Source organism: Diplotaxodon limnothrissa, linkage group LG5 (assembly GCF_057381915.1).
Source record: "Diplotaxodon limnothrissa isolate DT_005_m linkage group LG5, D_limnothrissa_male_GT1.1, whole genome shotgun sequence".
In the NCBI taxonomy this organism is placed as follows: domain Eukaryota; kingdom Metazoa; phylum Chordata; class Actinopteri; order Cichliformes; family Cichlidae; genus Diplotaxodon; species Diplotaxodon limnothrissa.
Window position 1 is genome coordinate 8,948,928 of NC_140600.1, and position 16,960 is coordinate 8,965,887.

Consider the following 16,960-nt stretch of genomic DNA (forward strand, 5'->3'; position numbering starts at 1 on the left):
ATGAAACTGACTCTGTGTACAGGTGTGCTTTATATACATAACAACTTGGGATCAGAAATATATGGGATTAACTGTGCCACATGGGCACACAGCCACTCTGTGGAAAACAGAATAATGACTAGCTTATTTCATTCAATGAATGCAAATCAGTTTATAGCTTTTATGGACTGTGCTTTCTCTGGATGTATGTCTGGTACTCTGCCTCTCTTCATTAAAATGAGAGACTGTTCCTATCTTCAAAAGTCAGAAAACTTACAAATTCAGGGATCAAATAATTATTCCTTCCACTGTATGTTTGAAATTGATTTGGATTTTACTGGATCCACCATGTTTGTGACAGATACAGACGTGGTGTATTTTCATCAAACACAAAGCAAAAAAGCTAACCATCATATGTATACATACCCCTCCAATCATCTCAAAGTGCTCCTGTCTGTTGAAGTCGATAGCTTTGCCGTTGAAAAACCACTTGAAGATGGGGCTCAGGGACGAATCACTAGACACCTCACAGGGCAACACGATGCTCTGTCCCACGCTGGCATCCAAGCTCAAGGGTGGAACTATGATCTTTGTGGGCTCTTGGGGAGAAAAACACATTGACTTGTTACTATATGCAGCACGGTGTCGCTATCAGCCAAATGAATAAGGTAATGAAGCTTATTTTGCCCAGAATCACGAGACAGATTTTGGTCTAGCAGTGTAATTAAGCGACCTTAAATAACTTCACTTAAAAAGCAAAAGCTGCCCATAACTCAGTAATGAATAATTAAAGACGCTGCAATCACAGTGTCAACTAGAAAGAAATAAAATGACTCTCTCACTCCCGTTCTCCATAATAATCATCATTTAACAACCCCAAATCTGAAAATGCTACAGGAGCTCTTTTTAAATTAAATGAAAATATTCTTCACTCACAGCTATAGACGTCAGTGGTTTGCCCCACTCTGCTACATGAACAATAACTCAGAGCTGACAAAACCTCGGATGACTTATATGTCTGTCAGAGCGGCAGGAACATAAAACGGCTATATATTTCATTATCCATTTCATGCTTGAGCTACTATTTTTTTCCCTCTAACAAAAGTTTAAACCCTCGGCTTAGAAGGTACACTGAAAAAAGTGATATTGTCTCCTTTTAAATATAGCATATTATATTTTGGTATATCTTTTCAATTCAAATGAGTAATTCCTGTCTACATATATAATTCGAGTAACTCCAGAATACATTCCCTGCGTTTTAATCCAATTAATTTTAGTTAATTAAATGTAGCTCAAAATGCTTAAGTATGTTTTTCATAGCCTCCTGCTGGGCCATTTTGCGCATGCGTTAGGACAGGCCACCATTTTGCACGCGGACTGAAGAAGCGGACTCTTTGTGTGCTGCAAGCGGGCTCAAGTTAATCGCACAACTTCATATAAAGGTGGTCTAGCTTCGGTAAGTAAACCTTTTACGGTCGTTTTTGTTTTATTTTTTTTACCTCAGTCAAAGCATGTTGACTCTTTAAGACGTGTGCACATGGAGAAAGAAGTCTAAGTAGTTGTACACCTCTGAACTTTGTCATGAATTTGACTTAAGCTAGCTATGTGCTCTATTAGCTACTGCTCTATTAAAAGAGTAATTGTATTGATGCGTTAAAATGTCATATGTTTTTAGCTTAGTTCTTGTGGCACACTTTGTACTAACAAATTATGGAACGAGGCAATTTCTCTGTAGTTAGCTGTAAAGTTCACTGTACAGTCGCCTGCAGTTTTAAGTGGAGAAATCGTCCCTCCCGCCACAACATTGGCATTAAGGAATAGTCGGGCGGGGGAGGGGGCTTCTGAACGCACCTGCACAGTCAGGGGTGCAGTAGGAAATAAGTAGGATTGGCGTTGCACAACGTCTTTTGTGCAGAAAAAAATAATGGTTGTAAACTGTGGAGGAGAATAACTCAGTGGTTGCCAAAAATGTGAGATCAAAAGGCACTGAGAGTGATGTTTGTCAGAACTGAAATTAACTCAGAAAAGAAGTTGCTTCACTTGATAGAGCTGTTGAGTGCAAGACCTGTCAGCGGTCTGGTTTAGCATTTGAAGCCTCGCTACGTGCTTCCAAACCGCTGCATTTAATCTCAGAGAAAACTAACACAGAGAAGTAAAGCAAGTGTGTAAGTTCATCTCTTTATGTTTGCATAGTATTTCCATGTTGAGCTTAACAACCGATGTATGGAGCCACAGCTGGACTGGCTGTCGGAGTTTTGTATTGAGGGGGAAAGGAAGCGATTTGTTTTATACTTCAGCTAGAATGAAAAAAGACACAAAGCTGGAGTTATTCGGTGTCTTCATGCTGAACAGCTAAAACTTCTTCCCTCATTCTCCCCCCTCCCTCTCCTGTTGCTACTTCAATCATGAAACTGATCGATTATCAGGTGATCGGCTTTTCTGTCGCTAGTCTCTCTCATTTGTTAGTCACCCAGTTTGCGCTAGAAAGAGGAAAACGGCAGATAAACAACAGCAGCACGTTTAAGCTTGATAAGCTGTTGCTAGAATTTTTTTAATATTACTTCTAGTATCCGCTTATGTTTTCTGGAGCCACAGCCGTAATAGCTGCTGGTCATGATAGTTTGGATATGTGGTGAGAAGGAAACATGAAGGTGAAACCAGGAGAAGTTTTTACTGAATCATTAGAGCTGAACAGGTAATGAAGAAACAGGTTTACATTTTAGGTGACATGAATGAGTTGAAGGGAAGTTATGAACTGTTTCTGAGAGACAAATAACTCCAGGATCCTTTTTTAGGTAGCTGACAGCTGGTAACTGTGCAGGGGCGGATCTAGCAAAGTTTTGCCAGGGGCCAGGTAGGGCATTAACAAGGAAAGGGAGACACAAAGACATAATTTTCTTTCTTATTCTCATTTAAAATGTCTAGCTTTTAATAAATAATTATTCTAAATCTTACTACCAAAGTGGTGATCTGGTTAAATGTATAGAGATCCATTATTGTATGTAGTAAATATTAAGTCTAATATATGCCCTAGTAATAGTAGTACATATAGCACTTTTTCCTTTGGGAAGGTACGCTGTCTGCGCTGTCTGCAACTGTATTGAAGAAAAATGTTGAATCAAATTATTATAGAAAAATAATTGATTTCTGTGCATTAAAGTAGATTACGTCAATTAAGCATTATCAGGCGGAGGGTGCGGGGTGGTTTCCTAATATTTTTGCTGGGAGTTGGCAGTCCTATTAGTTAGTTTAATATTTCTATGTACTGTTTAGAATACCTGAATAAGGAGGATGGTGTAAGTTTTTTAGGTTGATCAGTATTGCTGAAGTATAAAATATTTTGGGTGCAGTGTATTTTTTGCATACAGGTATAACAGAATAGCTTTAATGTTTTGTTTTTAAAACTGAGTATGAACTTATACAAAATGCAGCAAAATATTTATAAAAACAGTTTTATTTATTATAAAATACACTATATCGGATTCATATCGGCATCGGCAGATAATCAAATTTATGATATCGGTATCGGACATAAAAAAGTGGTATCGTGCCATCTGTAGTTTGCACAGAGGCACAAGTAAGATTTGTTTTGTTACAAGGGAGTATCATGAAGTAATGCACTAATGGCTTGGAAACGGTAATTGTTTGTCTTTCTAAAGTTTTTTTTTATTTTTATTTGTCTTCCTTTTCTGGCAGATTTTCTTCCCCTTATGTGTTACTGTTTATTCAAGAAGATGGTGTTATTTTGGTAAGTACATGCAAATTCCTTACATATTTATCACAACAGTATTTGTCACAGTATTGCAGGGACAAGTTTATCTATCTCATCTTAAGGGTTCTTGTGATTATTAATATTGATATTAATTAATATCAATTAATATATATGATTAAATTTCTTTTATCCAGGACAAAAGAAAAAAAAAACTTGCGAAAGTGAAATGAAAAACAGGAATTTAGTTCTTGTGAGTTAAGAGGATGCAGAGCATAGGGTTAGATGGAGGTGGATCATTCACTGTGGTGATCCCTGAAGGAAACAGCCAAGAGAAAAAGGATCAGATTGCAAAAAAAAATGTGGTTTGTTTGCATACATGAGTCTTTACGGTACCCACAGGACTCCTGAAGTATAAGTACTCTGAAGTTTGCAGAGCAATTTCAGAGATGTTTGGGGCTTACATGGCAAGCATGTTTTTAGTTGCACATCTAAATTTTCTCTGCTCTCTGTTGCTGATGGCAGAGTTCTGCCCCGCTGACCTCACAGGTGAGACACTCCCACCAGTGGACAAAGAGCACAGGAAACTGTGTTGCCAACCACCTGAAACAGACAAATATCTGCTTTTTAAAACCCTTTAAACCCGTTAAATGGACTGATGCCATTCATTTCTTCTTTGATTAACAGTAGTAACATCCTTCACGCACTGTATACTAACCCATATGATAATCATGCTTTATGAAGTGATGGCAATTGCATTGTAGCATTTAATGAAGAAATAACAAAATAATCATACCAATGATTAAGCACCAGTCTTCTTTTTTTCTGTGTGTGTGTGTGTGTGTGTGTGTGTGTGTGTGTGTGTGTGTGTGTGAGAGATACAGGTAAATGCTGAATTCCAGTGTATTACAACACTTCAACTGGAGATGACCTTCGCGGCACAGTTAGACAGAATTACACCTCAGTTGATGACAGTTTTCCAGAAGAAGGGCGGTGTTTCTGGGCAGAAACTTGCCCACCACTTGCAGATCATGCAAGAGGTAAATCTGAATATTGCAAATTCTATTTGGATTTCTTTTGTCTTAAGTGGCAGGTCACTGGTGAGTCCAATAAGCCGTTTTAGGTGACCAGCCAAGCAATCTAAATTTTGAAATTTCATATATAAATTTTATTTACTATGTTTGAACTGACATATGATAAAATTTACTTATTGCGAATGTCAGACATTGTTCTTTTTTCCAAATTGGTTTAATCAGCAACTCTCTTTAAACAGGCTGAAAGTGATGTTAAAGTGAAAAGGGAAGCAGTTCTCAGGGCACTTTGCCTCTACCTTGGTGAAGAGGACGGAAGCCTTATTCGGGAGTTCTTTGTAAGTCATTTAAGTCATTGTAAGCAAGTCATCTATACACACACTTTTTAGATAGATATCTGTGTGTGTGTGTGTATTACACACACACACACACACACACACACACACACACACACACACACACACACAAACGACTAGATTGGAATTTAATTGTAGAGTTAATTGTTTTTTCTTTTACCTTTTTATTAAATGTTTAGGACATTGAAGGAGATGATATCCAGAGAGACCTGAAGAAGCACACCATGGGCATTTATGTCATCAACAGGGAGGATGGACAAAATGGACATTATGATGACATTGGAATATTTGTTGAAGGGGAGATAGTCATGGACAACATTGGATCTCTGGCCCAAGCTTGTGCATTGATGCTTGGAGTAATCTATGCACTAAACCTAGCCTTCCCCAAGGAATTGAAGGACTATTATGAATTCATTTAGAAAGTGTTGATGGGATTCGATGGTGAAAAGCTCTCCCCCAAAGTCTTTGGGCTGAAGAACATAATTGCTACTGGATAGGAAGATTTCTAAAATAACACATCAAGAGAATGCTGTTATGTAAATTACCAATGACTGGTGCTCTTGTGAATAGGAGTGAAACTCTTGTACAACCATCATTTGTTCTGTGTTATGTTTCGATTGAACATTTTAACTTTCAATAATGAATGTTTCACGTGTGGTACATTTGAGTAGCTTGAAGAGCAACTTTGTAATTATTCAGTTATAGCTGCTGCCCTGCGTATAATCAGTGTTAACTCAACCGGATAAAAAAAAAAAAAAAAAACATTCATGATTACCACACTGCAGCACACTGGTAACACTTTAAAGACTATTAATTGTTTTGAAGCGAGTATGTTAGGTCAGAAAATATGTAAAACATTCAGAATCTTCAAGGAAGGACTAGAATGGAAAGACAGTGGTCAATAAGCAGTAAGGAAAACACAAGTTTAATTTTAAGTCTAATTACCTTATTAAAATGCAATTTCTAAATATGGATCGCAGAACAGCAAGTCTGAAACTGGTTAGTTTGTGGATGCATCAGTTTCTAATTGTGATACATTATACTGCTGGTAGTGTTTTATTCTTTTATGTAAGGAGTTTTTTTTTTTCTTTTATAGAGGAAGAGAAACATTGGTTAACATTTCTCTTGTCTGTTGTTTCTGTTTTGTTTGAATACAGCTTTTTAAAGCTACTAGTTCATAGGCAAAAGTTTTGTAATTTGTATTATACAAATTGCAGCAATTTCCCTTAGAGATGTGGATTCTTATTCTGTTTGCAACAAATTTTGCATTAATAAATGATGTGAAAGAATGTTGTAGTTTTCATTATTGACGTTTTTAAAAACTACAAATCAGGGTAAGCAATATTTTTTAAGTAAACTTAACTTAATTGAAATAGAGAGAAATTAACAATTTGATTGATTTGAATATAAGTTTGGGACATAAGTGTAAAGGAAACAAATTATTCTGGTACATTTAACACGACCTTAGTTGGACTTACTAATAATATTTGACTAAGACGTATCCACAACAGTTAAGTTAAAGTAGCTTAAAAATATATGTTGGTTTTACTCGCTTAAATTAAATTCAGTGTACTTAAAAAATATTTCTGGATTCAAACAAATTTATTTCGTGCAACCACTTGTCATAAAAAAATTGAGTAAATTGAACAAAACATTTTTTTCAGTGTACACTAAAAAAAGAAAAAATGGAAAAGAATACCTTTTACCACCAGTGTCCCTGTGCTGCTGGAAGTACCAAAACGGTTTCTGGCCACACATGTGTACCTGCCTCCATCCGATTTGGAGATATTGGTGATACGAAGAGTTCCATCCTCCATGATGGTCCGTCTGAGGAGAGAGAGACAAAACTGAAATAACCCACTTCTTTATGACTTCTTTAGTAATTAACTGAATGAACAATGATGTCAGGAATCAAAGGGACCAGCTCTGGCTGTGATAAGATTTCATTTCTCAAACCATTTGAACTTTCTCTCTTTTATCTTTCTCCATTTAATTCTTTTTGAATGAAGGCTTTAGAATCTATTCCAAAAATCTATTTGCACGCTTCAAAAGATAACAATTATCTTAGCTGAAGCAGAACAGATTTGCTGTAGGGTCAGCACAGTATTGACAGCACAATAGCTTAAATGCACATATTAATTGGACACACAACAGGCCACCGGGGCCGGGCGGGACAGTGATAGGGCGAGGGGAGCAGCGCTGTAGAGAGGGATCTTTACCTGCAGCCTTATCGCTCTACAACATGCGGCGATTATATCAACATGCTATAAGCCATTTCTGAAATGCAATAATATGGTGATATACAAGAATCACACCTTGAAAAAAGCATTAGGCTGGCAGTCTGATTAGAGAGCGAGACAAAAACATGAGTAAAACAACAGCTACACAGAGGAATGATGGCCTTGTTGTAAGAGCGAAACAGCTGGTGACTTACTTTTGTGAACTACATTTTCCTTTGATACAGGAGCTCTCTGTGGTCAATAAAGGTGGGGCTTCTTTTGGGGACTGTGATTGGGGAATTATTACATTTAAAAAAAAGAAAAACAGATATATATATATTTAATATGTCATATAAAATCATATGTAGTACTGTGCAGATGCCTTGAACTGACCCCCATTTTATTTTTATTTCACCAGGAAAATTGGAACTAGATGCATGAATTATTGGCATAAGTGTAGGCATAGTACACTGAAATACAATATATAAGGCAAAAAGAGTTTGTTCAATTCTCATAAGGCTCAAAGTCAATATTTGGTATGAGACCTTTTATTATTTCACACAAGCTGAACTCTCTTAGGCAAGACTATTCCTTAAATAGTCTTCTGGAATAGCTCTCTGGGTTTCTTGAAGAACATTCAAAGTTTTTTAGACCTCTTTTTGTCCCATTTTCTGTCCCACACTGCTTCAGTAATGTCCAGGACAGGGCTCTGGACTTTTTGTGTTTTTACTGCATTGGCAGTGTGTTTGGGATCATTGCCAATTAAAGTTTTCAAGATCAAGAAATATTCAAGGACTATTCAAGACAAGGTGTCCAACACCGCTGGCTGAAATATGGCTCCAATCCATGACAGAGCCTCCACCATGTTGTACACATGGCTGTAGGCACTCACTGTTCTCTGTCTCTCTTCTGGCTTCCTCTGTTTGAACCAACAGGGCAGGGATAGGGCAGAAGGTAGAGTGGTGCCCCCATGATCAGAAGGTCGGGGTTTGAATCCACTGAACGGCTACCCTGAGGTACCCCTGAGCAAGGTACCGTCCCTACACACTGCTCCCCGGGTGCTGGATTGGTGGCTGCCCACTGCTTCACTGAGTGAATGGGTTAAATGCAGAGAGGACTTTCCCCATGTGGATCAATAAAGTATACATACATACACATACAACAATTTCAAATTTGGATTCCTCCCTCCACAAGACCTGTTACTGCTAATTTTGATGAACCTCAGCCTTTTTTCCCCATTTCTGTTGCTTAAAAATGGCTTCTTGACAGCCACTGAGAACGTTTCTCATGAGGCTTCAGCAAACATATATAGGTGAAGAGCCAAATGCATCTCTCAGATCCTGTGTCAGGATACTATAGATACTATTCACTTGCCACATCTTGTTCTTTCTCTTGTCCAGTTTCCACAAATCTTTACAAGTTACTTTGAAAAAGTAATTAATTACAGTTACTAGTTACTTCTTCAAAAAAGTAACTGAGTTAGTAACTGAGTTACAAGATTCTAAAAGTAATTAATTACTTGAAAAGCAACTATTTCATTACTTTAAAAAAACGTTTAACCCTCTGGGCTCCAGGGTATAATTGGCCATTTTTAACCACTTTTGATGTTTTCTCCACATTTCACCTTTAAAAACTATTTACTTTGCCTTGTTTGGTATCATCCTTTTCAGCACAACCACACGTGTCTGAATTTACAGTTATGTTTTCATTTTGACATACTGTATTAACACAATTGATCTAAAATCAGACAAAAACATAAAATCCGAGTAGAAAACGTTATAATTTTTGACAATCACAAACATGTTTATTGAATCATATTTCATAACTTTAAATGCAAATATAAATGGTCAATTTTAAAATCATATGCACAAATTTTGCAAACAACAAAGTTATTTGCGGCTATTTACCTTTTACCCTCTATTTTTATAACCATTTCAAACTATTTATATAACAATCAGGTGTTCTGCATTCAATATGTACATACTCGCTCTCTCTCTCTTTTTCTGCTGTCTCTCTCGCTCTCTCTCTCTCGCCGTCACTTCTAAAACTTGCCCCTCTTCCTAAACAACCAAATGTCATGTTGCCATATCATTTTTGATTGGTCGACATGGTGCATTTTTCCACCAACAGGAAAGAGCGTTTTTTTTGTTTTGTATTTTTTAAATTTTTTGCTCATAAGCAGAGAGTGCTCGCTGCACTGTCCTTAGATGTTAGACGAGACAAAACTATTGAGGAAAAAATGCCGCATATATATTGTTTATCATCTACATCATGGTTTTACGTGGCCTATCAACACAATTTAAAAACTGGTATATATCACCTTGTTGCTTTGTCATCGTGAAGTGGTCATGTGATTGGCTTACCGTGACTACTTTATTCTTCCTCAATCAAACAGCAGCACTCATGCCATTGTTTTGCCCCCTTAGCTCCAGGTGTTGTGCCAAAAAGTGATCGTGATTGCCGTCCGCCGGAGCGAGCGCAGCTGCTTAAAGCTCTAGCGCCCAGATTACTTACAGCTAGGGATGGGTATCGTTTAGGTTTTGTCCGATACCGGTGCCAAACTACGTACTTTTGAAACAGTGCTCGAACCGGTGCTTAAAGAATGGAGAGCACAAACTTTGTCCAAAAACCTCTTATGTTTTTATTTTTAGCAGTCTCCTTTTTTCTGCAAAATGATAAGAACCGTCCAGCCCCCCGCACGGGGCGATCCGTGCTAACTCACTAATGGAGATTTACCACGCCGGCAGTAGATGTGCTCGGTGTGAGGTCTTGCAGCGAGCTATCAAATACGGTGCATTTCTCGGCTTTTAAAAAAACACTATGCGTCGCCAGGTGTTTCATCAGATTTGAGGTGTTACCTCTTTTGCACAGTATCAACTTAACCTCTTAAGCCCCAAAGGGGTTTCTTAGTTTCCTGCTCGAAAATGCAATGCCCAAATTTTATTGATTATTTCTCTGCAATTACAAACTCTGTGCTTACAATCTTGGTATCAAAATAAAGCTAACACTTGTGAAATTTCATCAGAGGTGTAAATATTGAAGCAGATATTACTGTGTCAAAGTTACTGAGAACACAGAAACACAGAAAAAGTAAGTAGATTTTATCCTCGCCTATTTTTTTTTTTAGCATATGCCTCAGTTCACATTTCATTACAGAAATTTAGTAACCAACATATAAACATCAACTGTGCAAAGATTTATGTTTGTAAAGTGAAACAGTGAAAAATTACAGCACTGTCAATACATGAATATCCAGACGTTGTACAAAAATGTCCAATTTTGGCACACAATTGGACACCATGCCAGTTGAACTTTTTAGGTATTTAAGAGCAGAAATAAATTAATTTTATTAAGATGCCTAAAAAAATTTTTTAAAAAAAAAATACATTTTTGAAGAATTAACCACACATTTACATGGTAATGACCCTTTTCTGCTGTGCGCATGGAGCGCTTCGCCTTGGGCATTTTTCATCTGTAGCTCTGCTCTAAAAGAACGTACGTACCTGGGCCCGCCTACTATCCTTGGAAAGGTAAAATGATTGGCTAGAATCCAAAGTGTATGAACCAAAGCACCGAAATGTGCGCTACTTTTCGTTCTGGTTACTACCGTTTATGTCAGAACCAGTGCCATTACCGGTACTCATCCCTACTTACAGCTACTTCCCTGCGACTGATATAAGATACCGTAATCTGAACACAGCTTCAACCGTCTGTTAGTTGAAAAAAAGTAACGTGACAGCACCGCATTTTCTTGTTAGTAACGGTAACGGCGTTGCAACGATAGGAATAGTAATTAGTTAGATTACTCGTTACTGAAATAAGTAACGCTGTTAGTAACGCCGTTACTTGTAACCAACATTCTGGCCAATAGCTCTTTGGGAATCACCTTTTTGGTGAGAAACACAGTATTATGCCTGTCAGACTCAAGGAGCAAATGATGTGTTTGCAACAGCCTGCCAGTGACTAAGTGCCTAAATATACTGTTATTTAAAACTATCTCATGGCTAAGTTATCTGTCATGTGCAGACACAACACCGGTCAGTCTATGAGTAGGATGTCTTTTTTATGTTTGAGTGATTCATGGGCTAGTGTTACAAGTGGCCTGACCAAAAAAAAAGATTATATCGGCATGATGAATTTTAGAGTCTGCAGGTATTTCTTCCCAAGAGCTGACAAGGTAGGATAACCTGTATTTTGCCTGAAAGGGGAAATCGAGGCCAAATAAGCTCATTGCGCTAATTGCTTCAAGAGTGCGTAATAACTGAAGATGATTCAGCTGAGTATATAAACATTTTTATCTGCTCGATCTTCTCTGCTCACTCGTGGGGGAAAGGCTCAGAAACATTTTAATAAGAAAATCAACCTTTAACGATAAAATGAGTGGATGAAAAAATAAATATTTTCAGGTTGTTCAGACTGACATTAATATACAACTTTGCTTATACTACTTTACGTTACGCCCTGGAATTTTATTTTGCCACCTCGGTTGATAACAGAGAAGTCGGAAATCACAGAAACACACGCATAAATGAGGCAGATAATGCTCTCCTGTTGTGACCTTTGGATTCAGTAAATCAAACAGAAATGCTGTGAGCAGCCAGCTCAAAAAAATCAAACAATTTCATATTGGCTTCCAAGAATAAATATGTATTTGCTCGGGCCAAGCTACGACCCAGGGAGCATGTCTGACACAGGGTGCTTTGCGCTGATTTATTGACAAAAATATCAAACACTGAGTGATGGAGGCACACTGAGAACATGACCCGAGGAGCAATGAGCTGCAAAAACAAATAGAAACGTAAAGAACTATCTACTTTGTAGACAAACTGCGTTCCAAGCTGTGAATTTCTATTCTTGTTCAAATGTGCTGCCTGGGTAATTTTTCTCCCTTTCCTCAAGACTGGCCGATGGAAAATATGATAAATAATCAATCCCACTGGTCGCATGTTGAGGCAGGTCTGCAGAGCTAAGGAAAGCCTATGGAAATGTGGTTGTACATAATGATTGGAGCGGGAGCAGGGGGGAAAGAAAGAGGAAGCATGTGATAATCGACATGAAAATGAAATCTAAAAATATAGTCGCTCTGTGAAATAAACAGCACTTCGGTCAGATTTACTTTTTAGCATCTAGAATGTTCTTCTTGATAGAAACAGACAATTGGATACTCAAACCAGTGTACTTTGACTTTCAAATATCTCGCACTTTGTTTTTGATGTGGTATAATATAAAGGAAATGTATTAACAATCCATTGCTGGTTTCTTGGAATACTAATAATCCAAGGAGAATGGACAGCTCTTCTAAGATACACTGTTTTTGTGCCTTCAGGGCTGCAACAGCTTGTCACTGAAGAACTGCTGTTATGCCCTTGACAGGAGTTACTTGTAAGTATTGGCTTGTGGTTTGTACCTTACAGAGACCAGTCTATAACCTGAGGTGACAACGTTTGTACCTTAAACAGTACAAAAATGGACCATTAAAAAAAGGTGCAAAGCTGGTTCCAAGGGCACCCATTCATTTCTTTTCTATATTATTATTATTTGTAGTAGTGTTGGCAGTAGTAGTATCATAGGAGTGGACAAAGATCCTAGGAGAATTTGAACCCAGGACTTTCCAAAGGCAACACAAGACAGATACATACACAACGTATTGAATGCTTTTCCTGTTGTATTAAGAAGGAAATAGTGAAATGAGAAAAATAAAAGAGTAGATTTAATATCTTTTTTTATATTTCACTGAACACTGCGTGAAAAGTTAGATCAGACTGACGAAATGCGCTAGAAGAAAATGCACCAGTATGTGTCTTTTTTGGGATCTACATTTTGAACTTCGAAAGTACAAATAATCACATTGAGGACCCTGAGGAAGGTTTCCAGTCAAGTAAGTTAATTGCATTTTCATTTTCTATTTATAACCATAGGAATGTATAACTTGCATGTTTTTAATTTCTTATTTTATTTTCTAATTAAAATGTAAACATTAAAATGAGTGAACTGTGTCCATACTTTTTTTTTCTTCAAATCTACTGGCAGCTAGTTTAAGTATAAAATACTGTTTTCATGGAGAGAACTTATCTAAATGAATTCCTTTCAAACCTGTAAGGTTCATCGTAGGCAGTTTCATTCTGTAAAGAAAGCTGACGTACAGTGTGCCATGAATACTGCTACTGAACCTATTAAAGGCAATAAATTTACAATTTTCAGTTTTCCAATGAAGCCAAATGTAAGAAATTTATGCTACATTTTCCTCAATCAATTCAATCGATTACCAAATTTCACAGTTATTAAACTGAGAGAAACCAAGTGAGACTCCTACTGCCACAAAAATCAGTTCAACAATAAACATGTGCATTGGGTTAAGACTGTGAAAGGCCTCAACAAAGAGCATTTCAAATTGTTTTTTAATGGTTAAAGCCATCTTAAAGTTGATCCCGAGAAGTATTAAATTTGCGGTGGTGAGTTGTTAAGTTGTTGATGTAAGGTTATTTAGTATTAAAAAGCATGAGCCCACTAACTAAGGAAGAATATTTTGAAGCATGTATAAATGGGAATCCTACAGTCTTGTGCCTGTAGGTGGGGTCTTTGGGGTTAGCTTACAACCCACCAATTAAAATTTCCACAGATGAAGAGACCGCTTTTTGTGATGCCGTGTGCATGAGTGACGTTAGCAATAACAAGGACAATAATAAAAAAGGAAATGACCTTTCGAGAAAGCCCTCCACCTGTGAAGCTTTCACTTGTAGCACATATGTCATTTCTAGTGAAAAAGCAGGCAGAGCAGTCAGAATTCTCTGAAAATTCTAAAAGTCCTTGATTTAAAAGGGGAGAGGGAAAATGTAGGCTCTAGTTTTAAGCCAGGGACCATGTTTCCCCCCCCCCCCCTCTGGGAAAAAGAACAATCTCGAGCTGCATGAATCACAGACACGTCTCACACTTTTGAAATACAACAAGTGCCCTTGTACCTATCACCATGCTGATTAAAACTCAACATCTTTATTTTTACATGACCAAAACTGTAAACTACAGGGTGAATAAAAAGTCTTATTACACTATGAGCGCTACTGCTGTAAAACCTTTTCAGCAACTGAAGGCAAATTATGCTGCATCCCTTTTAATCATAGCTGGTCTTTCAGAGATGGTGCCACACTTTGTAAAACCATCCATAATATATATTATAAGGGATCGTGGTGAAGCCCCTCATGGTATCAGCTGTTATGAAGAAAACTGTTTTAGCTCCATTCCACCCGCATATAAACCAAATGTCTTCTGATTGGCTGTTTTTCACAAGCAAAAGGTTTGAACTACAGGTGGGTGCTCTGTGCTCACAGACGGAGCTGTGTGCCCTACATGACCTTCTCAGAAATATTTCTAATATATATGATTGACATCACAGAGAGTAACGAGCACAGCTTGGGGGCAGAGCACTCATTGGTCTGTTGGAATTACACATACGATAACCTCATTATTTAATATTTTAGGCCTGTTTTAATATGAGCATCTTTCACTGTAAAAGTATAAAGATGACAGAAAGTAAGGAAAAGGATAACAGGTCTCCTTTAATAACACCTGTGATAGTAAAAAAATACAGAACAAAATCCAATGTATATCGACCTGTAAGACAATCTAAACAAACTAAACAAGCATGAAAAGTAGTCAGACTGCTAGAATGACAATGAGATCAAATCAGGGTTCAAAACTCGAACCAACAATAATCAAAAAGTTCAAATGCGAGAATAACAGTAAAAGCTAAACAGGAACCCAAACTCAAATAAATTTACAAAGAATTGCAAAAATTACCACAACACATAGGACCATGATACTAGAAGCTGGCTACTGAGATTTATTATATATTAGGGCTGCCACAAACGATTATATTGATAGTCGACCAGTCACCGATTATTTTTGCGATTAGTTGACTAATCAGATCATGCATCCATTGGACATAAAACGTACAGCTTATTGCACCAACATGCATCTGCTCTTATATAACTATCATTAGCTTACAGCTTTAAGTGTTTCAGGTATGTGCTAACTAAAAATAAAGGCAAGATGATAGTTTATTAAATTTTAATGAAATCTGCAGGTTGTTTAAGTGAAGTTTAATAAACTCCTTGCTATCTATAATATAACGGGACACCGGAGTATATTCTTGAGCATCTCACACTTCTGATAATCAGTTGTCTGCTTGATGTTTATTCAACTGTGTAAAACTATAACTTTAATCTCAGCCAAACCGATTTACCCAGGAACAAATAAAATACTAAAAAAAGCCAAACAATAACATTTTTAAGTTATCTAAGTGACTTATATATCATGTTTAACCTGAGTAGCGAAAGGTTTGAAAATGATTTGCTGGGAGTCCGGTGTTCTCACCGGCTCTAGTGAGCCTTGCCCCCGGCTAGCTATCGAGCTAGTGGGTAACAGACGTCTCCGAAAACGTCGGAGCGCTTTTGCAAATATGTGGTGTCTTGATAAACTGAGCAGATATTTGAGGTTTACACAGCTACATTATATGTTAAACGTTTATTTTGTGACCCAGAAAGAATAATAAGAGTAACATTAAAACTAACTAGCTGCCGCCATTATTGACAACTGCGCTAGGCCGCGCTATGAATTCTGGGACACTGCTTCTTCTTCTTCGGGGTTTAACGGCAGCTGGCATCCTTGTACGTGCAGTGCTGCCATCTTCTGTTTCAGTCCGTTATTACACTCTTAAATCCTGCTACTTATCCCTGCATCTTTTGGGATCTTACAAAGCTTCAAACGACGCATGACTGTTAAATCAGTCGTCGACGATTTTGATAGTCGACGTAATCGTGACTAGTCGACTAATCGTGGCAGCCCTATTATATATTAATTTATTCATATTTATAAAGGATAAATGTTAAATCATACTATTTCTCCATACATTATTCTATTTGGTTAAACTGGCAACTTACTTCAATTTTCAAATATCATATTTCTTTTTTATAAAGGTAACAGCACTATAAACATTTTCCCTTTAATAAAAAGGCTGACTAACAGTTGGTAATGCAGCCTCATTGTGACATCAATACAGGAAAGCTTCTGTTCCTTTGATGGCCAATTTTAATGCATTATTACCAAATTTATGACCTCAGAGCTCCACGTTTAGAATACAATTAAAAATTCAACTTACTGCCAAACCTTTTGTTATTTCAAAGCCTCAATTGATGTTAAGGTGTTGTAAGCCACTGAAGCTGTGGTGGCTTTAGGAGGCAAGGCACTAACACAAAATTGAAGCCATTAAGTAATTATACAGTGTGAGACTGACAAGCCTTTTGGACGGTGTTTTACAGAAAAGACATGCTTTCAATTTCAAGTCGGATGATGTATGGGTATGCTGAACAATGGCTCAAAGACGGATAAACCAATGTGCCAATGCTGCTTTTTATTCCCATCAAAAAAACAGAAGGATCCAAAATACTCCAATATTATGTGATTAAGATAACATCATATTGTCAACAGTGGGAGCTGCACTTAGGCGCAGCTCAAAAGTGTGTAAGGAAAGTGATTTTCAGTGATTGTTGACAACTGTTAAACTGCTGTGAAGTTTCCTGGGAAATAATTTGTCTGCCCTTATTGTAGCCTGTCTACCAGTTATCTAGCCATCACTACATGACCTTTCATGTCCCTTTCTTTGACACCCAG

General features: G+C 37.4%; 1 protein-coding gene across 3 annotated transcripts in view; it reads right to left on the reverse strand.

Moving 5' to 3' along the window:
- Positions 1 to 16,960, reverse strand: part of cntn6 (contactin 6) — a 61,924-nt gene that overhangs the window by 30,996 nt on the left and 13,968 nt on the right. For all 3 annotated transcript variants that reach the window (XM_085353004.1, XM_085353003.1, XM_085353002.1), the window contains exons 11-12: positions 6,775 to 6,902; positions 406 to 578 (exon numbers count right to left, since the gene is read on the reverse strand). In XM_085353004.1, coding sequence (XP_085209130.1) covers positions 406 to 578; positions 6,775 to 6,902 — 301 coding nt within the window. The remainder of the gene's footprint in view (positions 1 to 405; positions 579 to 6,774; positions 6,903 to 16,960) is intronic.